Source organism: Bubalus bubalis, chromosome X (genome assembly GCF_019923935.1).
Source record: "Bubalus bubalis isolate 160015118507 breed Murrah chromosome X, NDDB_SH_1, whole genome shotgun sequence".
Classification (NCBI taxonomy): Eukaryota; Metazoa; Chordata; class Mammalia; order Artiodactyla; family Bovidae; genus Bubalus; species Bubalus bubalis.
This window is the reverse complement of record NC_059181.1, coordinates 108,905,716-108,932,407: the sequence shown is the minus strand read 5'-3', so window position 1 is coordinate 108,932,407 and position 26,692 is coordinate 108,905,716. Positions and strand designations below refer to the sequence as shown.

Below are 26,692 nucleotides of genomic sequence, written 5' to 3'. Positions count from 1 at the left end.
GTCATCAGCCCAGGGAACATGCCAAGTGGAGCAGGAGGCCGGGCCCAGTTTCTATGCCTCCCTTGGTGGGGCGGGGGGCAGGGGAGACAGGAGAGGGGGAATGGGGATGGGTGGGGCAGGGAGGAACCTAGTGGGGTGGTTCTGCTGCTCCAGAGTGCCTGGGAAGGGAAGAGATGGCTGAAGGCAGCGTCTCAGTGTCCACTGGATGCTTTTCAGGCACTTCTTGGCTTCTTTCTCCTGGACCAGCCACAGGGATGGTGGCGCTACAGGAACGCAATCCAGGGTGGCTGCCGGGCGGCAGGGGGTCCCTTTGCCCAGCAAGTCGTCGCACCATGGAGGCGCATGTGTGCTTCCTAAGAGAGTCCTTTGGACGTACGTATGTAGAAAGGAAGAGAGCACTGAGCCGGCCATCTGGACTTGGCCACCAGCGTGACTGGGCAAGTCAATGACCCTTTGGGTCTAATTTTTCTCTCATGTGAACTCCTTGGCTGGGTAGCCCCTGGGGTCCTTTGAGCAGTGGCCTTCAGCTGATAAGCTGCTGTCACATCCTCTCCAGGCTGTGTAGTTGCGAGCTGGTATGGCCTCTGACCCCCTAGGCTGGCCTTCCCTGCCTACTCTGGAGCGGCTTTCCAAGTGTGGTCCCTGGGCCAGCAGCAGCAGCATCCCCCCAAAACTGAGACAGAACCTGCACCTTTCTGCACACTCACTGATTCAGCAATTCTGAGTCTGGGCCCAGGAATCTGGGTTTCAGCAAGCCCTTGGGGTCATTCTAATGTACACCCAAGACCGAGAACCACAGTGCCAAACTGTTTGTCTTTGCAGAAGGAGCAGGGGAGCAGTTCATTCCAAATGGTGGGTGATGCACTGAGCTCTGGGGGTTGACATTCAGAGATGCTTACTCATGCATGGTCTGTGCTGTATCTGTCTGTGTGTGTGCCACACACGCACACACACATGCACTTACTCTGTTTGCACAAAAGTCCCTGACCAGTCCCCCTGGTCTGTTGACAGCCTTGCTTTAGATAGATTTCATTACAGCAAAATTCATGATTTGTTTCCATGAAGGACACCACAGATAGTTAACAGACAGACAACAGATGGGGAGAAGATGTTTGCTGTTTAAAGCTGACAAGGGATTAATGGATAAAATATACAAGAAAATTCTGCAAACCAACAAGAAAAAGACCCAACAGGAAAATGAGCAAAGCATATGAATAGGCAATTCCCAGAAGGAGAAACCCAAAAGGCTAGCAAGTGAGTATGTGAAGAGATGTTCAGATTCATTAGTAATGAGAGAAATGCAAATTAAAACAATGAGATAAGATACACACATGTCAGATTGGCAAAAAGCAGAGTTAGGATGCCAAGCATTGGCTAGGGTAAGGAGAAAGGGGAACCACTGTGCACTGTTGGTAGGGGTCCAGCTACTTGGAGCAGCTGCTTTGGAAAGCCACCTGGCAGTATCTCATCAGGTCAAGGGTACATGTCCACATTGACCCATAAACTGAATGGCTTGAAAAATTAGAAATTTGTAGTTCTGAAGGCCAGAAATCCAAAATCAGCATCACTGGGCAGAAATCAAGCTGTCAGCAGATCACACTCCCCCCAAATTCTCTATGAGAGGAGGCTTCCTGGCCTCTTCCTGTTTCTGGTGGCTGCAGGTGTTCTTTGGCTTGTGGCCACATCACTTCTATCTTTAAGGCCAGCATTTTCACATCTCTCTCTCTTCCATCTTCACATGGCTTCCTCCTGTGTGTGTGTGTGTGTGTGTGTGTGACATATACCTGGCCCCTCTTTTAAAAGAATGCACATGTACCACTTAAATAGTGTCTCCCAAAAGTTCATGTTCCCCCAGGAACTCAGAAAGGAACCCTTTTAGGAAATTGGGTTTGTAGCTGGAATTAATTAAGCTGGGGTCATACTGGATTAGAAGGGACCCTTATCCAATGGCTGTTATCCTTATAAGAGGAGGAAATGACACATGAAGACATAAGAAAGGCCATGTGAAGATGGAGACAGAAATGTAAGGGATGCAGCTGCAAGCTTAGGAATGAGCACCTGGGGCGAGTGGAAGCTGGACAAAGCGGGAAGAATCCTGCCCTGGAGCCTTTGGAGGCAGTTTGTCCTGCTTGATTTTGGATTTCTGACCTCTGGAACCATAGAAGAGTAAATATCTGTTGTTTTTAAGCCCCCTGGTTTCTGTGATTGCACTTCAGGCCCACCCTGATGTGTAGATCACCTCTCCAGCCCCTGTGTCTTTATTTAATCACATCTGCATAGTCTCTTTTTCTATCTAAGGTCACATCACACGTTCCAGGGATTAGGACCTGATATCTTCAGAGGACTTTATGCAGCCTGCAGCCCACGGAGACCCTCACACAGAAGGAATTCATCGTGCATTGTTTGTGGTAACAGAGGATCAGTGGCAACCTAGGTATTTATTACTGGTGAAAGGAGTAAGGGAGTATGTACAAGCAATCGACCAAAACACACAGCGGCATGGAGTGGTAACACACAGGGCTGAGTGGAAAAGGAACCCAGGAAGAAACTGAATAAGTTCTCCAGGACAGTATCACTTGTGTTTACTGAAAACACATGGAAACACTACTCTACACACTTGCCAGAGCACACACTTAAGTGTTTGCTCTGAGGGAAGGGGATTGGAGTGGCAGACAGGAATTACAGGGTCTGGATATGTGGATGGATTGATCCAGGCAGAGAGGGACCTCAAACACCAATGATGGTGATGCCACGAATTGAGGACTGTACTTAAATGAAGGCCAAAATAAACCAGGAAAAAAGAAGTTCCAGATGAGTCGTTTTGTGAAGGCTGCCCCACTCTGGAAGTGCCTTGGCTTGTTTCGCATAAAGATATCTTTATGCCAGTTGAGCTTCATCCTTATTTTCCTTTAGGGAAGGGAGGAACCATGTGGCCTCCAGAGCGGAGGGAGCACACCCTCTTTAGTGACTCCAATGAACAAAGGAAGCCAGACGAATGCCACTTGCCATCGCCTGACAGTTGTTTTCCATCTGCTGTGCTAAGCACTCCCTCCCAGCAGCCTTGAGCGGGCGACTGATGTCGTCATTGGCTCACCCACTGGTCTTGTTTCAGACCTCCCAGGGTTTTGTTCATTCTCGGAACACGCGGAATACACCCTGCCTCCCTTTTTCCAGATACAATACTTTTCCCAATGCCATTTGATAAAGTAGCAGGAGTGTAAAATAGAACAAGGCCAGTAGTCCTGGAAACAGTCATAATAATCATCAGGGATTCCGAATCAGTTTGGTAAATGATCAGCTATTTTAACCTGTGGGGAGGGGGTGGTGGATGTTGTCTGCTTCTTTCACATCAGGTTCCCGTTAATTCCCTGTAAAGTTCCCTTTGAAAATGCCGTCCTTCTTGGCTATGCTTGGGGAGAAAAGACAACCTGACTTTTAATGTTTTGTCTGTTAGTCCCAAGGCCAGAGGGAAAAGGGGGAGTCATATTTTACTGTAACCTTTACTTTATCCCCCACAAAGGCCTTTTAGCAGAACTGACCTTCAGTATTTTTGAATCTAGCAACAAGAACAAACTCTCATTGTGCCATTCAGCAGCGTTCTTGTCTGGGCTCTCTTTGATTCAGTTAAGAATTCATATTTTCGGGTATACTAACAGCTGCTTAATTTTGCTATTCATTCCCGTCCACCCCCTCTCTCCTGTTACAGGCATACCTGGGAGACTAAATTTCCAAACACAGGTGAGGAATCAAGGGGTGGTTTTTCATCTCTGAAGATGCTTTAACAGCCTGCCCAAGGTCTATGCTCTTTGTGAACAAATATTTCATTTGAGCCTTGCCATATTTGACACAATTGGCAGTCCTTGTTCAGAACAGAAACTCATCTACAGATGCCAATGTATTCTTAGTTATTTGCCTGGGAGACAGGGGTTTAGTCCAACAGCAAAAGGAAGATAAAAGAGCAGGCAAAGGTAGCTTGTCTTGCTTACTCCTCATAAGTATGCCTTGCTTGCCTACCAAGAGAGGCCTTCAGCCAATCACTCAGCCCCCCAGAGTCTCAGCCACCCATTTGTACAATGAGGTGCTTGGAACTAGTATATATATTTTTATACTCTGTTGATGGAAGGTTCTGGAAGGTGCCACCATGAAGAAAGGAGAAGACCAAGCAGGTCAGGACCTTGCCCATCCCCGCCCCTTTGAACCATTGCCCCTCTACTTTCATCTCAAAAGGCTGTGGCATATGATTTCATTCCAAAAGTCATTTGTTTTGCTGCTTAAAAAGGTACGGAAACCACTGGACTAGGTGAACTCTAGGGGCCCTGTACTAGTTTCCTGTGGCTGCCATAACAAATTATCATAAATTCAGTGACTTGACAAAACAGAAATTTACTCTGTTCTGGTTCTGAAGTTCAAAATCAGTATTGTAGGACTGAAGTTAAGGTGCTCCAGGGAGAATTCATTCCTTATCTCTTCCAGCCTCAGCTGGCTGCTGGCATTCCTTGGCTTGTAGCTGAATCTATCCAACCTGTGTCTTCAAATGCTGATCTTCACTGTCTTTACATCTTCTTCTCCTCTGTGTGTCTATTTTTCCTCAGCCTCTTCTTATAAGGCTTCATGTGATGGCATTAGGGCCCATCCAGGTAATCCAGGATAATCTCCCCATCTCAGTAGCCTCAACTTCATCACATCCACATCTGCATAAGCTTTTTTTCCACATAAGTTAATATTTTAGAGGTCCTGATGATTGTTTAATTCAGTCGCTCAGTCTTGTCCGACTCTTTGTGACCCCATGAACCGCAGCACGCCAGGCCGCCCTGTCCATCACCAACTCCCGGAGTCTACCCAAACCCATGTCCATTGAGTCGGTGATGCCATCCAACAGTCTCATCCTCTGTCATCCCCTTCTCCTCCAGCCCTCAATCTTTCCCAGCATCAGAGTCTTTTCCAATGAGTCAACTCTTCGCAAAGTATTGGAGTTTCAGCTTGAACATCAGTCCTTCCAATGAACACCCAGGCCTGACCTCCTTTAGGATGGACTGGTTGGATCTCCTGGCAGTCCAAGGGACTCTCAAGAGTCTCCTACAACACCACAGTTCAAAAGCATCAATTCTTTGGTGCTCAGCTTTCTTTATAGTCTAACTCTCACATCCATACATGACTGCTGGAAAAACCATAGCCTTGACTAGATGGACCTTTGTTGGCAAAGTAATGTCTCTGCTTTTGAATATGCTATCTAGGTTGGTCATAACTTTCCTTCCAAGGAATAAGCATCTTTTAATTTCATGGCTGCAATCACCATCTGCAGTGATTTTGGAGCCCCAAAAAATAAAGTCAGCCACTGTTTCCGTTTCCCCATCTATTTGCCATGAATTGATGGGACCAGATGCCATGATCTTAGTTTTCTGAATGTTGAGCTTTAAGCCAACTTTTTCCACTCTGCTCTTTGACTTTCATCAAGAGGCTTTTCAGTTCTTCTTCACTTTCTGCCATAAAGGTGGTGTCATCTGCATATCTGAGGTTATTGGTATTTCTCCCCGCCAGCGTTTCTCGTGATGTATTCTGCATATAAGTTAAGCAGGGTGACAGTATACAGCCTTGATGTACTCCTTTCCCTATATGGAACCAGTCTGTTGTTCCATGTCCAGTTCTAACTTTTGCTTCCTGACCTGTGTACAGGTTTCTCAAGAGGCAGGTCTGCGATGGCACAGGAGCAGCCAAGAAGAGCTACCCCATGTTCAAGGTCAGGGCCGGTGGCCAAGAGGAGCTACCCCACGTCCAAGGTAAGAGAAACCCAAGTAAGATGGTAGGCGCTGAGAGAGGGCATCAGAGGGCAGACAGACTGAAACCACAATCACAGACAACTAGCCAATCTGATCACACAGACCACAGCCTTGTCTAACTCAATGAAATTAAGCCATGCGGTGTGGGGCCACCCAAGACAGATGGGTCATGGTGGAGAGGTCTGACAGAATGTGGGCCATTGGGGAAGGGAATGGCAAATGACTTCAGTATTCTTGCCTTGAGAACCCCATGAACACTATGAAAAGGCAAAAAGATAAGACATTGAAAGATGAACTCCGCAGGTCAGTAGGTGCCCAATATGCTACTGGAGATCAGAGGAGAAATAACTCCAGAAAGAATGAAGGGATGGAGCCAAAGCAAAAACAACACCCAGTTGTGCATGTGACTGTTGATAGAAGCAAGGTCTGATGCTGTATTCCTATGCAATATTGCATAGGAACCTGGAGTGTTAAGTTTATGAATCAAGGCAAATTGGAAGTGGTCAAGCAGGAGATGGCAAGAGTGAATGTCGATGTTCTAGGAATCTGTGAACTAAAATGGACTGGAATGGGTGAATTTACCTCAGATGACCATTATATCTACTACTGTGGGCAAGAATCCCTTCGAAGAAATGGAGTAGCCCTCATAGTCAACAAAGAGTCTGAAATGCAGTACTTGGATGCAATCTCAAAAACAACAGAATGATCTCTGTTCGTTTCCAAGGCAAACCATTCAATATCACTGTAATCCAAGTCTATGCCCCAACCAGTAACACTGAAGAAGCTGAAGTTGAATGGTTCTATGAAGGCCTATAGGAACTTATAGAACTAACACCCCAAAAAGATGTCCTTTTTGTTATAGGGGCCTGGAATGCAAAAGTAGGAATTCAAGAAACACTTGGGGTAACAGGCAAATTTGGCCTTGGAGTACAGAATGAAGCAGGGCAAAGGCTAATAGAGTTCTACCAAGAGAATGCACTGGTCATAGAAAACACCCTCTTCCAACAACACAAGAGAAGACTCTACACGTGGACATCACCAGATGGTCAACACCAAAATCAGATTGATTGTATTCTTTGCAGCCAGAGATGGAGAAGCTCTATACAGTCAGCAAAAACAAGACTGGGAGCTGACTGTGGCTCAGATCATGAACTCCTTATTGCCAAATTCAGACTTAAATTGAAGAAAGTGGGGGAAACCACTAGACCATTCAGGTATGACCTAAATCAAATCCCTTATGACTATACAGTGGAAGTGAGAAATTGATTTAAGGGACTAGATCTGATAGACAGAGTGCCTGATGAACTATGGACGGAGGTTTGTGACATTGTACAGGAGACAGGAATCAACACAATCCCCAAGAAAAAGAAATGCAAAAAAGCAAAATGAGTGTCTGAGGAGGCCTTACAAATAGCTGTGAAAAGAAGAGAAGCAAAAAGCAAAGGAGAAAAGGAAAGATATACCCATTTGAATGCAGAGTTCCAAAGAATAGCAAGAAGAGATAAGAAAGCCTTCCTCAGCAATAAATGCAAAGAAATAGAGGAAAACAAGAGAATGGGAAAGACTAGAGGTCTTTTCAAGAAAACTAGAGATACCAAGGGAATATTTCATGCAAAGATGGGCTTGATAAAGGACAGAAATTATAATGACCTAAGAGAAGCAGAAGATATTAAGAAGAGGTGGCAAGAATACACAGAAGAACTGTACAAAAAAGATCTTCATGACCTAGATAATTATGATGATGTGATCACTCACACTCACCTAGAGCCAGACATCCTGGAATGTGAAGTCAAGTGGGCCTTAGAAAGCATCACTATGAACAAAGCTAGTGGAGGTGATGGAATTCCAGTTGAGCTATTTTGAATCCTAAAAGATGATGCTGTGAAAGTGCTGCACTCAATATGTTAGCAAATTTGGAAAACTCAGCAGTGGCCACAGGACTGGAAAAGGTCAGTTTTCATTCCAATCCCAAAGAAAGGCAATGCCAAAGAATGCTCAAACTACCGCACAATTGCGCTCATCTCACACGCTAGTAAAGTAATGCTCAAAATTCTCCAAGCCAGGCTTCAGTAATACAAGAACCGTGAACTTCCAGATGTTGAAGCTGGTTTTAGAAAAGGCAGAGGAACCAGAGATCAAATTGCCAACATCTCCTGGATCATCGAAAAAGCAAGAGAGTTCCAGAAAAATATCTATTTCTGCTTTATTGACTATGTCAAAGCCTTCGACTGTGTGGATCACAATAAACTGTGGAAAATCCTGAAAGAGATGGGAATACCAGACCACCTGACCTGCCTCTTGAGACCTGCCTGATGATTGTGGCATAGATATCTCTTGGAGGACCATGTTGCAGCTGATCACAGGCCTTTTAACCAATAAAATTTTAGAATTCACTCTTTCCCCCCAATTCCCATCTTAATTGTGTTGTTATTTAGTCTCCCAGTCGTGTCTGAGTTTTTGTGACCCCATAGACTGTATCCCACCAGGCTCCTGTGTCCATGGAATTCTCCAGGCAAGAATACTGGAGTGGGTTGCCATTCCCTTCTCCAGGGGATCTTCCCCACCCAGAGATTGAACCTGTGTCTGCTGTGTTGGCAGACAGATTCTTTACCACTGAGCCACCAGGGAAGTCCACCTTCTCTCTGTTCCCATGCCTTAAAGAACCTAAGAATACAGCATTATGTTTTCATTCAACTCAGAAACAAGAAATGCAAACTTCATCCCTTCATCATGAATGCATGTAAATTTGAATGCCCCATCTGATCTGGGTGCTTTTATTTCTATAAAAAGTCTCCGAATCATGAGTTGGTTTTGCCTGGTTAACCACCAGGCAGCATGCAGGGAAGCACCAGTGATGGTCCCAGAGCATGGAGTCATAGTCCTGGCACTGTCTCCCAGCTTGCCTTTGCCCTCTGCCCTGTGACACGGCAGCATCTGTCTGCCCTCTGACAGTAGAGAGAATACCTATAAATCCTAGAACTTTACAGGTGCAAGGGCTATCTGTATCTAGTGGGAACTTTCCCTTTCTGAGATAGGGAAATGTGTGGGGCGAGTGCACAAAGGAGGTCACAGTACCTCCTAGAATCTCTTTGAAAAAAAAAATTATTGCAAGGATAGTTTTCTTCCCCTTATCTTCTACTGTTTTTTTCTGGTCATAAAATTATTCTTGCTTAGAGTCAAAAAGTATAAAGAAATAGGATAAAAGATGATCCATAATCTCACGTTCACAGGGCAAACACACATACTGAATGGTCCCTATGTGCCCAGACACAGGCTAAGTGTGCTCCATCCTTTATCCTCTGCCATCCTCACAGCTACCCTATGAGGTGGGTCTTACCAGATCCATTTTACCTATGAGGAAACTGAGGCACAGGGAAATTTAGCAACCAGCCCATGGGCATCAGGAAAGGATAGAGTTGAGACTTGAACCCAGGTACTCCTGATTCCAAAGCTTGTGCTCTCCATGCACATTCAGTGCAACTTTGTATTTAGAGCTGCCAAAACAACCTGAAAGTAAGAATGCATGCTTGCCAGGGCATAAGCCCACCAGGATACATCCTCACTAGGGTGCATTCTTGCAAGACCGTATCCTCACTGGAGTTGACTTTTACTCTGTCCTGCTCAAAGCTTTGTTCTGTGAGGTTGTACCACTCTGGGTTTTTGGAGGGGAAGTTCAGATGGGATACTCATCTGACTGCAAGTTGATCCAGAGGCTGGAAGTGCATGTGACCTCCTCTGTGAACCTGCCCCACACAGTTCCCCATCTCAGAAAGGGAAAGTTCCCACTAGATGCAGATGGCCCTTGCACCTGTAAAGTTCTAGGATTTATCGAGTGTCAACACTCTGGACTGATGCTGAAGCTGAAACTCCAATACTTTGGCCGCCTGATGCGAAGAACTGACTCATTTGAAAAGACCCTGATGCTGGGAAAGATTGAAGGCAGGAGGAGAAGGGGACGACAGAGAATGAGATGGTTGGATGGCATCACTGACTCAATGGACACGAGTTTGAGTAAACTCCGGGAGTTGGTGATGGACAGGGAGGCCTCGCGTGCTGCAGTCCATGGGGTTGCAAAGAGCCAGACACAACTGAGCAGCTGAACTGAACTGAACACTCTGGCATGCTAAGAAGGGATTTGAAAACCCACCATAAATATTTAAATGAGCTAGCGACATATGTTGACCTCATGACAGAATCACGAGCCCATCGTGGAGCAGGATCTGGAAGACAGTGGGTGACCCCTCATGTGACACTCTCTTTGCTTTAGGTCCCCCAGTCAAGTGTTCCAGAAGCTGGCTTTCCATGTGGTCCCTGGCTGATCATCGTCATTAGCATCATCCAGTTCTTAAGACTAAAGGTAAGAAGCAGAAGTGAGTGGATGCATTTCTCAGAGGCCACAGTGGCGGCGGTGGCAGCAGCAGCAGTGGCAAAGCTATTGAGGGTTTCTCTCTTCACCCGTTGTTTTTTTTTCCTTCAGAGTGTTTTTACCATATGCTGGCCCTCCTCTCTCCATGCCACAAGCCATTGCCACTTTGCTCACATTGTACTCTGAGATCCTAGTAGGGCCCAGACCTTCCATGGGGCCGTGGGTTGTTTTAATAGGGCGCTACAGGTCTGGTAGGGTAGCCAGGCAGGTACAGAAACAACTGGAACACCCAGGGTTTTCAGCCCTTAGGAAAAGTGTGACCAGTGAGGGGGGAGTAACAGGATCTCCGTGTTTGATCAGGGCTGGGGGCAGAGTAGTGGTAGGAACCTGGCGGGAACCAGACCCTGAGGAAAGACCCCTCTGTGGCTTCATCTCAAAGTTCTAGAGTCACGAAGGGTTTGAAACTGAACAGTAACAAGACAGGAAAGTACATTTATAAAGGTTCCTCGGGTTGCTGGCGTGGAGACTGGGTAATCCGTGAGGCTGCACAGGGAAACCAGCTGGGGTGGTTGTGGCCATCCAGGGGAGAGATGATCACAGCTCAGTACTGGGATGGGGAGATGCCACTAGGGTTAGGAGAGTGAATGGACAGGGTTTGGGAGGGTGCAGATATGGTAAAATGAGAGCAAGGCAGGAGGCAGGGAGGGAGTGGGGGAAGGGTGGGGGAGGGGTGCATATTGGGGAAGGGCTGAGCTTGGGGAGTCAGTTTGGGGCACACCGGGGTGAGGTGCTGGGAGGTCACTCATCTGATGACTACAGCAGTTGCCCTCAGGCCCTTTGATCTTTGCGGCCCTTCTCTCTGGGACTGTCCCAGGCAGAGGATCCTGGATGGTCATTGTTTGCCCACTGAAAACAATCTGACAGTGAAGCCTGTTAAAAAGACAGGCAAGCAAGAAACACTGACTCCTTATTCTACTCCTGAAGGTCTGGTACCCTTGGGCAAAACATTTGCTTTCTCCAGGCTTCAATTTTTTTTTCAAAATATGCCACATATCTCACAGGACCTTTGTGGGGTGCAGGTCAGATAGTAGATAAGCAAACTGTTAAGGGACAAAATACAAGGCAGCATTAGACGATCATCATTATCATGTTCTCCGATCAGACTTGGGCCATTTGTAGTTTATGTTTACAGTTCCTTACCACTATCATTTTATCTGACTGTCTATTTGCAGGTCAGGTATGAACATATCCAAAAGAAAGTGGAAAGTTGATAATCTATATAGATGATAATCTATATAAATCATGTTAAAAGAGAAGGCAAAAAATCTTGACACAGGCTGATCTGGGTCACATCATGTTGAAAAAGCTGTCTAGAATCATTTGCAAAGAACCCAAACAAAGGAGATCCCTTTATGAATATAAACACACTTTTCCACCTCATTGCCAGACCATAGAATTCAAGCATCTCCACCCATTCATTCATTCAACAAATATTCACTGGCATTTCCAGTGTGCTTCTTCTAGGCAGTTGAGAATGGAGGTAGGGGGTGTGGCTGCCTTTGAGGGATGCTCCAGCACCCTGGAGATCATCTAGTATCTAGCTCGATTCACTGACTCTCCAGAAGGGGAAACTGAGGATCACTGAGGCTCAGGAACTTGTCTAAGGATTTTCCAAGGCCCCTTGAAGCTGTGGAGGAGTAGAGGGCAGCTCTTAGGATCACAGCAGATCCCTGCCTGTGATCCTAAGATGCTAGTCCTTCTAAGATATCTCTGTGGGTTTGGGTTTGGAAATGCAGAGCTATATGCCTAATACTTCATCAAGAGATATCACTTATCCCCTCAGAATGCAGCAATGAGGTTGGCCTTTGTCAGTTACTCAGGATGTCCCTTTCACCAACCATCCACCCTTGCACAAAAGTCTCCCTCAGAGCAAACACTGGTTGGCTGAGCCTAAACACTGTGCCAGCCTGGGGAGGTGGGGCCATTGGGAGATGAATGGAGCTCAATCCTTGCTCTGAGCCTGGCAATCACAGTACCGTGTCCTACATGCCCCCTTGCTAGGGTTCTAGCCCTTCCCCACTCCCCACTCCGATGCCAGGAACCCAGAATCAGAAACTCATCAGGTATTTAGAGGACGGATATTCGTTGTGTAGGACTGGTGTGCTGCATGCATTCAGATGCACCAGTCCAGTTTGTCTTGATCCTATAGTTGAGGTTGCAGAAAGCCCAGAGAGAGCTGATTTGCTAGGAAAGATGCAGTTCCCAGCATAGGCGGCTTGGCTGCGGACAGATATGCTTCAGGCTTGTGCCACCTGTGTTTGGATCGACCTCTGACTGCTGCTCCTTTGCTTTGTCTGAAGAACTCAGAGTGAGGTCAAAGGTGATGACTAGAGGGACTTCCCTGTCAGCCCAGTGGTTAAGGCTCTGGGCTTCCAATTCAGGGAGTGAGGTTCAATCCCTGGTTGGGGAACTAACATCCAACATGCGTGTGTTCTCAGTCCCTCAGTCGTGTCTGAGTCTTTGTGACCCCATGGACTGTAGCACATCAGGCTCCAGTGTCCATGAGATTTTCCAGGCAAGAATACTGGAGTAGGTTGCCATTTCCTCCTCCAGTGGATCTTCCTGACCCAGGGATCAAACCTGAGTTTCCTTCGTCTCCTGCATTGCAGGCAGATTCTTCACCGCTTAGCCCCTGGTGTGTGTGGTGCAGACAAAAAATCAAAAGGTGACCATTAAAACAATCAACCCATGTTGCACTGAATGTTTCACAGGATCTGTGCAACAACTTATGACTTAGACCCTGAGAGATGGGGCACTGAAGTTCCTTGCCCAAGTTGGCTGACATCCAACCTAAATGCTCCTTGGTGCTATTTGGACTTGGGAGCTCCCTTGGCAAGCCGAGCCAGAGCCCTAGGGAGTGCTGCAAATCCACCGCAGGACTACAGGGCTGAGAAATAAAGACTGGGCATCCAGACCCCTGCTGCAGTGCCCTACGTGTCAGTGCCCTGGGCTGTCTTCTAGGAGAGGGGTAGATTCCTGGGAGCTCCCCTGGTTGGCTGAGTGAAGTCCTTGGCAGAATTGGCACAGTTCCTCTAGTTTTCTCATCACTTCTCCCAGAGTCAGAGATGGCTGCTGTCTCCTTCTGGGGGGGTAGGGGGTGAGGGAGGAGAGGTGCCTTCCACACCAACATCTGATAACACAGATACACCTTTGCTCATTCATCTAGTATCCCTCTGAATGTATCTTAGGTCCCAAGCCATGTGCTTGTTGGGCAGAAGCCCAATTGAGACAGACATTCGGCAGGCAATCGCCTAAAGCGGGCCCAAATGCCATTTGTGAGACGTACCACAAAGGAGGCCAGAGGGAGAAAGTCAATTGCAGGCAGGGGAGTGTCCCTTCACTGACTGGGGATTGGGCTGAGGTCTCAAGGGTGGCAGCACTTGCTTAAGAGCTGAAGTGGGTGCAGATCCGAGGCAGCAGGAATGGCAGGTAAACACACATACTTCCAGGGATGGGAGAGGGGACACTCTGGGAGGGAACTGCCATTAAGAGTGAAGAAGGGAGCGGGAAGAAGAAGCTGCAGAAGCAGAAGTGGGGAGGAGAGGCCCTGGAGGGCTGACATGACAGCCAGGTTTACAACTTGATCAACGGGCTCTGGCTGGGAGGTGGGCGCCGCAGAAATCCAGGTGTTTTTCCCGCCTTCACTGCCAAGGTCTGGACTCCAGGCCCGCACCAGCGCTCTGCCTCTGGCCCATCCTCCCACAGCAACACAGGAGCGCTTTCTCAGACAGAGCTCTGCTTGGGTCACTACCTGCCAAAAGCTGCAGGTGATAGTGTCCACCCAGACAACTGCCCTGTCTCCAGAGAGGCTCCTCCCCTCACCTCTTCAGCCTTGGAATCCGCCTTTGAGTGAGTTCAGTGCACAACTTCGCACCTCCATTCAGAGGTCCTGCTTTCCCCCAGTTCAGTTCCGTTCAGTCATTCAGTCGTGTCCAACTCTGCTTTCTCCCGGCCTGTGGTAATTTGCTCCTTCTTGGCCCGTGGAACCCTTACTAACCCTGGATGCCAAGCTCAAAGTGGCTACCTATCCTCAGACCCGCCCCACCACAGTCACAACTGAAGCTCTCCCCTGGCCTTCACTTCTATTTTGCTGGCATTTATTTTATCCTTGGAAGGACTGATGCTGAAGCTGAAGCTCCAGTACTGTGGCCACCTGATGCGAAAAGCTGACTCATTGGAAAAGACCCTGATGCTGGGAAAGATTGAAGGCAGGAGGAGAAGGGGACAACAGAGGATGAGATGGTTGGATGGCATCACCAACTCAATAGACATGAGTTTGAGCAAGCTCTGGGAGATAGTGAAGGACAGGAAAGCCTGGCATGCTGCAGTCCATGGGGTTGCAAAGAGTTGGACACCACCGAGCGACTGAAAAACAACATTTTACCTTTGACCCGTTTATTGATGTTGGTATGTCTGCTCTCTAGATGGCAAGTTGCCTGAGGCTGGGGATTCTGCCTTAAGAATGTAAGTAGTAAGCCATCAGGGTCAATGGAGAACTCATTGTTAACGAATCTGAATGGAGTCAATGGAGAACTCATTTTTTACAAATCTGAATGGAGTCCCTGCTCTATGCTACACTTGGGGAGATGGCAGAGAACAGAGCAGTCAATCTTCTGGGGAGACTGACAATCAGAGTGATAAATGTAAAAGTATAGTGAGTGAGCTCACGAGCTGGTGTTGAGTGTGTGTGCATAAACAGAGCAGGAAAAGGAAGGCAGGCGATGTGAATTGTGGCTTTCAGTTTTCCACTGATCGTCAGGGAATGTGACACTGGAGCAAAGACCTAAAGGAAGTGAGGGCTAGAGCCTTGCTGATTTAGGGAGCAGATCTTCCCAGGCTAAGGGAGGAGCATGTGCCAAGGGCCTGGGGTGGCTATTGCTGAGTGCGAGCAGGGTGAGGAGAAACTTGAGAGCTGGAATCCGAGGTGAGTGTGGTGATGAGGGGTGACTTGTGAAGTCCCCCAAGGACCATTGGAGAGATGGGCTGTACCCTGGAGGGACAGGGTAAAGGTCTGAGTGTTCTCAGTGGACAAAGGGCAGGTTCAGACTTAACAGGATGCCCCCAGTTGCTGGGCAGACACAGATTGAAGCTGGTGGGGGAGATGGTATGTATGGTGATAAGTGCCATCCTTGTTAGAGTCAGATTCTAACACCATCCACTGGGCTTGTTTCTAAAGCCCTCTTCCCAGAGGGACTGGACACATGAAGGGCCTTTGCTAGGCTACATTTCAGGTTTGTTTTGGGTTTTTTTGGGGGGTAGGTAGGTGAAGATAGGAGAACCATTCTCTTTGTGAAGCCCCACCAGCCATCCTAAGAATGGTGATATCCGAAGGGATGCTGGGGACCAGTCACTGCTTCCCCTTTTCATGATGTTAAACTTAGGCCCAGAAAGAGGGCATGGGGCAAATTTTAAACGCAGCAACACCAGTCCCATTTTCAAGAGTGGCAATCTTCCGTTGCTCCCTCTCCCCACCACAGGAATCCCCCTGGTTCAGGTGAGGAGAAACAGTTTGTAACTTTTCCCAAAGAGGGAGACACTGGTCCATTAGCTGCTCAATGAGTCAGAGCCAGGCCTTTGTATCACTCAGGTGGGTACCTAACGGCCTGCGGTATTAGGCGAGGTTGGGGGGAGGATTCTGAGAACCTGCTGCTGCGCTCTAGGTGGGAGGGAGTCAAGGAAGAGGTGTTGTAGACTGGGTCACTCAGTAGTGGGGAAAGTCTTCAAGGCCCGACAGGGCAGGGCTGTTCTGGGAACAGGCTGGGTCAGCAGAGCTGACCCTACTGAGTGTCCCCTTCCCTCCCTTCCCTGCCCCTCAATGTCCCCTCTTCCCTACAGCCTTCCCAGGACTGGGTGCCTGGGGAGGGTGGTGGGGCAGGGAGCTCTCACTTCATCTTCATCTTTCCCAGGAGCTCTGGTCTACCTGGCACATCCTTGACTCTGCATTGGCTTGTGTGGTTAGGATTGTGTGCCCACAGGGCAGTGGTGTGGACAGTAAATGTGGAGGAAGTCTTTTGGTTGTTGACCTACTTCCTCTTTCAGTCATCCATTGAAAGGAGAGCCAGTGGGCCTGGTGGGGCTGGTGTGGCCTTGTGTGTGTGTGCGTGTGTGCTAAGTCCCTTCAGTCATGTCTGACTCTTTGAGACTTTATGAACTGTAATCTCTTCTGTCCATGGGATTCTCAGGCAAGAATACTGGAGGGGGTTTCCATTTCCTTCTCCAGGGGATCTTCCCAACCCAGAGATCGAACCCACGTCTCCTGTGTCTCTTGCATTGGCAAGCGGGTTCTTTAACCACAAGTGCCACTTGGGAAGCTGGTGTGGCCGTGTCACACTAAACAGCATTGGCTTCTGGGCTCCCTTCTCCGGTGGCCCTGGGAGCAGGAGAGGTGGGATAGGCTAGCCCCAGTTGCCTGTCTGTTCCCAACCTGCAACGTCTTCTTCTTGGGGTTGCTGACTGCCCCTGCCACATTGCCAATGGCCATAGAGCTGAGCTATTAAGAGTAAGACAAGTGTGACACCAAGGGTCAATCAAGAGACCAAGTTTCCAGCCCCTGCTCAGCCACCGGCTCCTGGGGGGCCCTCTGAATCCAGCCCATCAGAAGAGTGTCAGAAACCCTCTCTGGGAAAGCACTTTTCCTCTCCTTGGGAAGAGTCCAGTTGGAAGGCAATTCCCATCCACAAGCCAAGGGGGAGAGGAGACAGGAGGCCCCAGCTCCCCTGGGAGTGAGCAGAGGTGGGCAGGGGCCCTGGGAAAGCGTAGAAGCTTGCAGTTAAAGACTCCCTACCTGCAAAGATGGAACTTTACAAAGGCTCCCAGATCCCCTCATAGCTCAGTGGGTAAAGAATCTACCTGCATTGCAGGAGATCTGGGTTCAATTCCTGGGTCAGGAAGGTTCCCTGGAGAAGGAAATGGCAACCCACTCGAGTATTCTTGCCTAGAGAATCCCATGGATAAAGGAGCCTGGCAGGCTACAGTCCATGGGGTTCCAAGAGCCAGATACAAGTTAGTGACTAAACCACCACCACCACCACCACCAGATGATCCCTTGTGAAAGACTGCTCATTTTGGGATCTTCACAGCCAGTGAAGGTTGGGCCTCAGGGATGTTACTTTCAGCCCTGGGTGCTCAGATGAGACCTGGGGTAGGGGTAGGGTAGGGTGAGGTCTAAGGGACTAGGGCTTCATTTGTGTTGAATGATGAGGATTACTCCTAATTTGGGGGTGGGGGGAGAGGGTCTTGAACTGACAGGAACTGAACGGAAACCTCTTTACCACACTTCGTCTTATTTCTTATCTCCTGTGAATGTTCTCCTGACATCTCTAGGCAGTGGAGTGGCTTATGGGATTCTGGTTTGAGGTTCCCTTGCATGGATGGGCCTGGCCTCCTAGGGGACTGATGTCATTAAAGTACTTTCCAGGGAGACCCAGGCAGGGGCTCAGCACACTCCAGCACCTTGAGCTACCCCCAAGCCAAGCCACTGAGCACTGAATTTTGCTGCAGATAGAAAAGGCAACATGCCTTGGAACCCCTGAGTCTGGACCATGTCTGCTCACCCCTGACTTTGTCACTTTTTCTACCCTTCCATGCTGATTCTTAGCCTCCCCTGGGTGGCCTTTTATACATGACCACCAGATCACTTTCACACCTACCCTTCCTCACCCACAGACTAGATAGTGGCCAGCATGGAGAAGGTAGGTCGTGCCACCTTTGACAGGTGACACTGAGACTGGGGGAGCTGAGGTGACATGGCGGAAGGCCCACCACAACATCAGTGACAGCCCAAAGCTACTGTCTCTCCCATACCCTCCATCCCCAGCCCCTCCCCTTCATCCCATCTCCTTTCTGTTACTTATGAGTAGACATTCAAGATATGTACATGGGATTGAGTTATGAGAGAGTTTTTGCACTCAGGCTGCTGCCATGGACAGTCTGGGCTGAGGAGAAACTAAAGCTGTGAGGAGCTTGCCAACTGAGACTCAGTGTGGAAGGAATGGAGAAACTGGGGACACTGGGCCTGAGGGAGACATGGAGACTTGGGTCATAGGTATGTTTGTGGGGGGCAGGGCAGGGAAACATGCCAACCATCAGCAGACCTCTGACACGGCTTGGTGATGTCATAGTCACTTTCTGGAGGTTCTGGTAACAGTGACCACAGGTCGCCACTTCAGGCCAAGTGCCTCGACTGGATAGAAGGCACTCCTCAGGAGCAGACATGGAAAGTCTTCCTTCGACGAGTGAGAAGACGAAGTTGGTCCTTCAGGGTATGTACACAGAAATCAGAGACCAATGGGCAGGGCTCTGGCAGTGGGTGGGAAGAGGGGATCTTGACGGTGGTGTCTGGGCACAACTTACTCTACAGGAGCAGACATGGAAAGTCTTCCTTCGACGAGTGAGAAGACGAAGTTGGTCCTTCAGGGTATGTACACAGAAATCAGAGACCAATGGGCAGGGCTCTGGCAGTGGGTGGGAAGAGGGGATCTTGACGGTGGTGTCTGGGCACAACTTACTCTACAGGAGCAGACATGGAAAGTCTTCCTTCGACGAGTGAGAAGACGAAGTTGGTCCTTCAGGGTATGTACACAGAAATCAGAGACCAATGGGCAGGGCTCTGGCAGTGGGTGGGAAGAGGGGATCTTGACGGTGGTGTCTGGGCACAACTTACTCTACAGGAGCAGACATGGAAAGTCTTCCTTCGACGAGTGAGAAGACGAAGTTGGTCCTTCAGGGTATGTACACAGAAATCAGAGACCAATGGGCAGGGCTCTGGCAGTGGGTGGGAAGAGGGGATCTTGACGGTGGTGTCTGGGCACAACTTACTCTACAGGAGCAGACATGGAAAGTCTTCCTTCGACGAGTGAGAAGACGAAGTTGGTCCTTCAGGGTATGTACACAGAAATCAGAGACCAATGGGCAGGGCTCTGGCAGTGGGTGGGAAGAGGGGATCTTGACGGTGGTGTCTGGGCACAACTTACTCTACAGGAGCAGACATGGAAAGTCTTCCTTCGATGAGTAAGAAGACGAAGTTGGTCCTTCGGGGTATGTACACAGAAATCAGAGACCAATGGGCAGGGCTCTGGCAGTGGGTGGGAAGAGGGGATCTTGACGGTGGTGTCTGGGCACAACTTACTCTAAGCTCTCTTACTTCTCTGGCTTGGCTTTCAAGCTGCTGTGTCTGTGAATGCCCTAGGTGTGCCCAGGTGTGTGTGTGTGAGTCTATATATATGTGCTGCTTGTGACTTCCCTGTGCTTATGAGTGTGACCCTCACCAGCCGGGGCCCGTTAAGAAGTGCCCATGGGCTCTGAGGCTGACCATTCTGGTTTTCCCAGCTTGGTGCTTCCAACTGCTAAGGGCAGCTTCCCATTGCAGCCAGGACACCAGGCAGTGGCCGGACCAGAAGGAGGCCCCTGTCCCACCTCACATCTCTGGCCCAGAAAGGCCTGACAACACTGAGAGGCTAGGGCACTCTGGAGAGTGGTCATACTATAACGAGGCCCTGCTTCCCTCTGGGAAGGGTAGAAACAGAAGACGGGGGCGGGGGGGGGGGGGCTTGAGAGTAGCAGGCTCTGAGAACCTGGCAGTGGAAGAAGTTGGAGCCGTCAGCCTGGAGAAGAGACTTGGCCTGCCGTGCAATCTCTGAAGGATGAGGGGTTAGACTGTGTGTGGGATGGTGACGCCAGGGCTCAGAGATAGGCCCAGATGGATGACAACCCAGAAGGGAGATGGTAAGTTCACTATGAGTGGAGGTATGCAAGAAGGTTGGTGAGCACTCAGCTATCTCTTAACAGGGCAGGGGATTAGATGAGAGAGCCTTAAGATGTCTGCATTCCAAGGAGTCTGTAAACCGGGGACCTAACAAACTGAGTTTGATACCTGTGGCTCTTGCAAAAGGGCACTATTATCTTTGCCTTCATTAGCTTCCAAGTGGATCCCTAACGTTCGAAGCCCAGCAATGCCAGCTACAGGGCCACAGCCTAGGTCATGACACTCTGAGGAGCTGGCAAGAGCTGGGTGGGGGTGGGGAGGTAGGTTCATTCTGAGGTCATCTCCCTTGTACAGCTCAGACTCAGCCACAGTTGCTGGAAACAGTGTTTCAAAAACTCATCTTCAGGTGGGTCTCATTTCTAAATATGGAAATTATTAATAGGTGAGTATCCTGGGCTTTCAAAGTGTTTTAGAAACGGAATATCTGTAGAATAACTCATGATACCTCTTCCACTATTTTCTCCAAATTTCAACGCTTGAAATGTGCTCCTTTTCTCAGCTTTCCTTTTTTCTCCTCCATTCTTTCCAGGAGGTTCACGGTATCTTCAAGAGGGAAGGGGACCCTCAGACAGTTTTCAGCAGGGCTGATACTAGCATTTGGAATGGGACATTGCTCCCTCCTAAGTGACTCTCCTGTACAATGCAGGACATTTGGCATCTCTGGCCATCCTTGCCTTTTAAATTCCAGCAGCAACATTTCCCAACATCCGTTAGAGGTGACACTGCCCTCTCCGTCTTTGAAAATCATTGCCTGAATCCCCTCAAAGAACTGACTTCCTCAAGGCCATACTACCCAGTGACAAAGCCAAGGCCAAGTCAAATCCCATTCATTCATTCCAAGAACTTTTATTCTTCAATAGGGTGTGTGTCACAAGAGCAAAGGGAAAGCGGGCCTAAACTGAGGCGGTGAATAGGGGACTGACTCCCTGCCCACAAAGTTACTACTTCTCCTGATTTCTCTCCTTTTGCCAAACTCCGTTTTCGTCCTCTAGCCCACCTAGCTCGCTGGTTCCGCAATTGCAGCACAGATTGACTTTCTGGGAATTAGTGGAAAGAGTCTAGATGAGCGCGATCCTCGGGAGCACAATCAGGTTGTTTTAAGGCGGGGTGCGAGTCCTGAAACCCTGAGATCTCTCAGCAGCTTTCCTGCTCGAGCGAGCAGCCGCTTTCCGCCGGGCTAGATGCCTGCCGCAAGGCCCCTGCAGCAGAGTCGCGGCGGAACTCGGTGGAAGTGAAGGACAGTCGACCCTCAGAGTCGATCCCAGAGTTGTCCCGGGGAGGGTGGCTGAGGTGAGGCGTGGCGGGTGGGGCTGCCTAGGGGACAGGGGACCCGGGACGCAGAGGCCGCGGCTCAGAAGGAGCAGAGGGCAGCGCAACCCAGCTCGACCTTGCCCTCCAAACAGCAGAAGCCGAGGCCGCAGGGAATGGCGGAGCCACCTCTCCAAAGTCCTTTGAGATGCCACCTCGGTGCGAAAAGGGCGGGGGGGGGAGGCGCGGGGAGTGGGCAAGCGAGATTATTATTATTCCTGGGTTTTGCCGCGGCAGCTAGCGCCGGCGGGTTGTTCTGTTTGAATGAATGAGCCCAGCGGCCGCGCCCAATGGGCTCCCGCGCCTGTTTAATATTCATGAGGCCCGCAGCCAATGGCCGGGCGAGGAGGTTGTTTTAAACGGCGGAGCCCGCTGGCCAATCAGGCGGCTCTCGTGGAGGCAGCTAGCGCGAGGCTGTGGAGCGCTGAGCCGCGCGTCGTGCCCTGCGCTGCCCAGACTAGCGAACAATACAGGTACGTTTCGCACCGCCCGCCGCCGCCGCCACCGCCGCCACTGCCACCGCTACCGTCGCCGCCGCCGCAGAAGCAGCGCCCGCACAACTTTCCTCCAGCCCGCGCCGCCGCGAGCGCGCTCCGCCGCCGCCCCCTGCCTCTCCTCCGCGCGCCCTTCCCGCCCCCTTCTCCTCTCTTCTTTGCTATAGGTGCGGGAAGGAAAAAGCGATTCAGGTGTTTCAACTTTTCCATGCATCAACCTGAGCTCCTCAGTGTCGGGGCTGCGTTCCTTCCGCGGAACCCGTCTCGGCCGACGCCCCCTGGGGCAGCGGCCCAGGGACCTTGGCCCCCCCACTGAAGCCAGATGTTCGGGCAGCTGCGGCGGCGCGAGCCGAGGGGCGACTGCGGGTTCTGGCGGCGCGCGTCCCGGCGCCGGGCGGCGGACCTGGGCAGGGGGCCGGTGCTTTTCCGCCCGGGACGGACTCTGGGGAGGCCGGGCGACCGCTGCCCGCTGGGGACTACGGCTCAGGCAAACTTCACTCCCGGTCTCAGCTGGGCACCGCGCGGCCCCGGGGGGCTGCACTGCTGCTTCTGCATTAACATGGCTGTCGCGGGAGCGCCCGGCGGCCCGGGTGGGGGGGGGGGCGCGGGCCGGCCGCCCCCTGCTCATCTCCTGCCCGCAGGGCACCGCCGCCGCCGCCGCCGCCGTGAACATGGCTGGCGCGGCACGGCGCGGCGCTGGGCTCAGGCGAGCGGCGGGCGGACGGGCGGCGGGGACACCCGGGCGGGCTCCGGCCTCGGCCCCAGCGCCCGCGGCCTGGGGCGAGCGGCGTGGAGGGCCGGGGGCGCCGCCGCGGGCCCCTGCGCGGCCGAGCGTCATGGCCGCACGGGCGCCTTTGTTATCCCGAGGAGTGCGCTCCGCGCCACCGCCGGGGGCGGGGGGTCCAGCCCGCGGCCCCCGCAGCCCCGGGCGGGGCGGGGTGGGGTGGGGGCTGGCGAGCAGGCGGCGGCGGTGGCGGGGCCCGGACCGCTTTGTTCGCCGCCGTCGCCGCCGCCCGCGCCGGCCGCGCGCGGATCAGCCATTTTAGCGAGCGGAGCTTGGAGGCGCGGCGGGCGCCGCGGTCACCGCCGCTGCCCGCTCGGCTCCGCGCCCCCGGCGCGCTGCCGCCGCCGCCGCCCCCCGCTCCCTGCGCCCCCCGCGGGTGGCAGCGGCGGATTTCAGGGGCACTTTCTTTCATCAGGAAGCTTTTGACAAAATGGAAGGTGAATTCTGCGTGTCCGAGTGACCCAGCGCGGGGCCGAGCCCGGCCGTCCGTGGCCAGCCCCGGGCTCCTCCGCGACCCGCGCCGCCGCACCCGCGCCGCCGCCGCGGGGCCCAGATTCAGCCCCTCGGTCGCTCCCAGGGAAGGGGAGGGCTTGAATTTAGCGTGATGACCTTGGGTGTGGGAAAAGGAAAAGATGGCGGGAAGCAGGGGGGGTGGGACAGGGACGATGACACGCCACAGCTGCATTTTGATTTGGAAACTTTGCAGAAAGTGTTCCTGGCTGGACATGCTTGCCTTTACCGATGGGCAAGACTAGCCCTTTCTGTTTCCCCTCCCCCTTTAGGTAATGATGAAGATACAGATTGGAACTAAATAGTACAAGGGAGATCTGCTCATTTGCCAGATTACTGTTCTTGTAAAAGCCATTTTTATAAGCCAGAACGCATCAAAAATAGTGAAATTTCAAGTGTTCCCTATTTCCAGTTCTCCTGCTTTGGTCTTGCAATCCTCAGTGGCAACAGTATTGTTGTCTCTAACATAGTAAAACAGATGACCCGCTAGCCTGAAGTGGTTGGTTGCAAGCTTCTGCCACCTGCCTGCACCCTTTACCAACGTGTCCTCCGTGTGCCCTTACCACTTTTGAATTGTAGTTTGCAAAACGTAATAGTTCTGAGTCTCAATAAAGCTCAGAACCACCCAGCTTGGGCCGGTTCCATTTGGAGAACTTGATCACTCCCGGAGAAGTAACTCACAAACCAGCGCACTTCATGCTGGTCAAAAGTTAAATGACAAGCGACAGTGAAACTGATTTCCTCCCTACTCTGCCTTCAGCTGCTAGAGCGGCTGCAGGATGGGGGCAAGGGTTCTTCTAAAAGGGCCACCTTTGGTATATCTTGCAGATGTTCATTGTGTTTGTTTCTCTTTGTCTCTCTTCCCTTCATCAGTCAAGATGGCTAAAGGTGATCCCAAGAAACCAAAGGGCAAGATGTCTGCTTATGCCTTCTTTGTGCAGACGTGCAGAGAGGAACATAAGAAGAAAAACCCAGAGGTCCCTGTCAATTTTGCTGAATTTTCCAAGAAATGCTCTGAGAGGTGGAAGGTATTTTTCTTTTATATTTTTCCAGCCACTCTTAGTTGGATTTCACACTTTCTGGTTACTGACCTTCAGTGTAGCTCCAGGTGGCTGTTTTCTTCTTCTTTACTTAGACTCACCTTGTCTCTCCTTAGAATTTTGTTTTATTTTTGAAGATTCTGCAAGGGTTTAAGGCTGTCATCCCCTTTTGCAAGTGATTCTCGCTGCTGCCACCATAATTACAGGACAGCTGAACGGTATGTGCTCACTGCATTGAGGAATTTAACAGGTCCTGTGTTTTGCAGACCATGTCCGGGAAAGAGAAGTCGAAGTTCGAGGAAATGGCAAAGGCGGATAAAGTGCGCTATGATCGGGAAATGAAGGATTACGGACCAGCTAAGGGAGGCAAGAAGAAGAAGGACCCTAATGCCCCCAAGAGACCACCGTAAGTGGCTGTAGGATTCAGGATAGCAGTTAAGAGTTTTCCTTCTGCTTGAAGGATTTTTAAAAAGACAACTGTACCTAGAAAGATGTTGCGATACCTCAGTAAAACAATGTGTACTTTGAGCTGTACAGTGCAGGGCCAGGGAAATTCCTGGTTGTGGCTCTCTTTGTGAGCTATATGCATGCATGGTGGTTGGCTGTTGGCATTTCCACTGGGAAGGGGGCAGACAGCCCAGTTCTGGGTGTCAGTGTCCATTGGCATTTTCGTTATCCTTTTCCCAGTAACTGAGAACGCACTGTATGTTGCTGAAGCCTCTTAAGCATTCTAGTGCCTGCAACTTTGTAATATTGTGCATGACATCACGCATTTCTTCACTTGAGGGAAGAGTCATAGTGGTAGGAATTTGTGCATTCAGCGACATGAGATCTTGACTTCAGCTCCCGTTTTGGTGGGTTCTTCTCTGATGTATACAATTCTCTCCCGACAAGGTCTGGATTTTTCCTATTCTGCTCGGAATTCCGCCCGAAGATCAAGTCTGCTAACCCTGGTATCTCTATTGGAGATGTGGCAAAGAAGCTGGGCGAGATGTGGAATAACTTAAGTGACAGTGAGAAGCAGCCATATATCAACAAGGCTGCGAAGCTGAAGGAGAAGTATGAGAAGGTGAGGGACCAGAGTGTACCCTGCACAGGCTGGGGCCTCCGGGAGCCTGGAAAGGTGAACGGTCAGCTGCCATGGCTGGGCTGGGGGTGGAAGGCTGCAGGACTCGTCTCCATGCCAGATCCGCCTAGTATATTGGTGGTCCCGCTTCTGACAGATGGTTGTGTCTAAGACAGCTTTTCAGGCAGGCTTCAAAATGTGATCATATGGGGGTGCCCTCAGCAGAAAGTCAGATAGTGCTTATTCACTGGACTTTTAGAGTGCATGAACACCCATGCACTCGGCAATTGCAGTGGCTGTGAACTCAGTTTGAATCTGGAAAGAAATACTTCAAAGAGCAGCCCTGTCTTTCTCCTGTGTTTTCTCCTTCTAGGGTGGGGACGCTTGCTTCTACCCTTGACTGATTTGCAATATGTGTCTGTCCCTTCCAGGATGTCGCAGACTATAAGTCTAAAGGGAAGTTTGATGGTGCCAAGGGTGCTGCTAAAGTTGCCCGGAAAAAGGTGGAAGAGGAAGACGAAGAGGAGGAGGAGGAGGAGGAGGAGGAGGAGGAGGAAGAGGATGAATAAAAAAAAAAACAACTGTTGATCTGTCTCCTTGTGAATACCTTAGAGTAGGGAGCGCCTTGATTGACACACCTCTCACCCAAGATGTGTCTGTTGCCCTTATTAGGTTTAATTACCCAATTGGATCATGATCATATCTTAGTCTCTGAAAGTGCTCTAACAATTGTCAGTAGTTTACGTTAAGTGGCCATGGGTGTCTGGAGCACCTGGAAACTGTATCAAAGTTGTACATATTTCCAAACATTTTTAAAATGAAAAGGCTCTCGTGTTCTCCTCACTCTGTGCACTTTGCTGTTGGTGTGACAAGGCATTTAAAGATGTTTCTGGCATTTTTTTTTTTAATTTGTAAGGTGGTGTGTTAATTCTATGGTCATTGGCTAGAAATCCCGAGTTTTCAACTGTACATATCTATAGTTTGTAAAAAGAACAAAGCAACCGAGACACACTCTTGATGCTCCTTGCTTGGTGTGGAGGCTGTGGGGGCAATGCCTTCCGGAGGGGCTGTAGCTCAGGGCGTGCACTGTGGGGCTGGACCTGTGGACACTGCAGTGGGCATCCATTTAGCTTCAGGTTGTCTTGTTTTTGTATATAGCGACATAGCATCCCGCTGCCATTCTTAGCTGTGGGGGGGGGGGTCAGCAGGCATGAGAAGTGTTTTGGATCCTTTTTAGTTGAAGTGTGGTAGTTTTAAACTGTTTTTTTTTTTTTTTTTTTTTAAAACAAACTATAGAACTGTTCATTGTCAGCAAAGCCAAGAGCCACTGCACCAGTGAAAGTTCAAGAACCTTCTGTACTAAACACGATCTGCAATGTTCTGTTATTTTTTTTGTATGTTTAGAATGTTGAAATGTTTTTGAAGTTAAATAAACAGTATTACATTTTTAAAATTGTGCTCTATGATGACAGTCTAAATGTCTGACTCACAGCAGTCTTAGCAGGAGGACAACCCACTCCGTGG

At 50.1% G+C, this 26,692-nt stretch overlaps 1 protein-coding gene and 1 long non-coding RNA gene across 2 annotated transcripts; both read left to right on the top strand.

Annotated features, from left to right (window-relative positions):
* The first annotated feature begins 18,869 nt into the window (after nt 1–18,869).
* On the top strand, nt 18,870–19,239 carry LOC123331759. Its single transcript, XR_006548522.1, has 3 exons — nt 18,870–18,929; nt 19,028–19,084; nt 19,183–19,239. It is a non-coding gene; the product is annotated as an uncharacterized LOC123331759 (long non-coding RNA).
* Nucleotides 19,240–21,609: 2,370 nt separating this feature from the next.
* Nucleotides 21,610–26,446, top strand: HMGB3 (high mobility group box 3). The gene is made up of 5 exons (XM_025276238.2): nt 21,610–21,747; nt 23,936–24,090; nt 24,369–24,508; nt 24,997–25,171; nt 25,600–26,446. The coding sequence occupies exons 2-5, from the start codon at nt 23,941–23,943 to the stop codon at nt 25,735–25,737; spliced, it is 603 nt and encodes a 200-aa protein (XP_025132023.1). The 5' UTR covers nt 21,610–21,747; nt 23,936–23,940; the 3' UTR covers nt 25,738–26,446.
* Nucleotides 26,447–26,692: the final 246 nt, after the last annotated feature.

What these genes read in the sequence shown, in the direction of transcription:
- HMGB3 (XM_025276238.2), top strand. Translation starts at nt 23,941, where the DNA reads ATGGCTAAAGGTGATCCCAAGAAACCAAAGGGCAAGATGTCTGCTTAT. An exon ending in AATGCCCCCAAGAGACCACC is followed by an intron (nt 24,509 to 24,996) that starts GTAAGTGGCTGT and finishes TCTCCCGACAAG; the next exon opens with GTCTGGATTTTTCCTATTCT. An exon ending in TGAAGGAGAAGTATGAGAAG is followed by an intron (nt 25,172 to 25,599) that starts GTGAGGGACCAG and finishes TGTCCCTTCCAG; the next exon opens with GATGTCGCAGACTATAAGTC.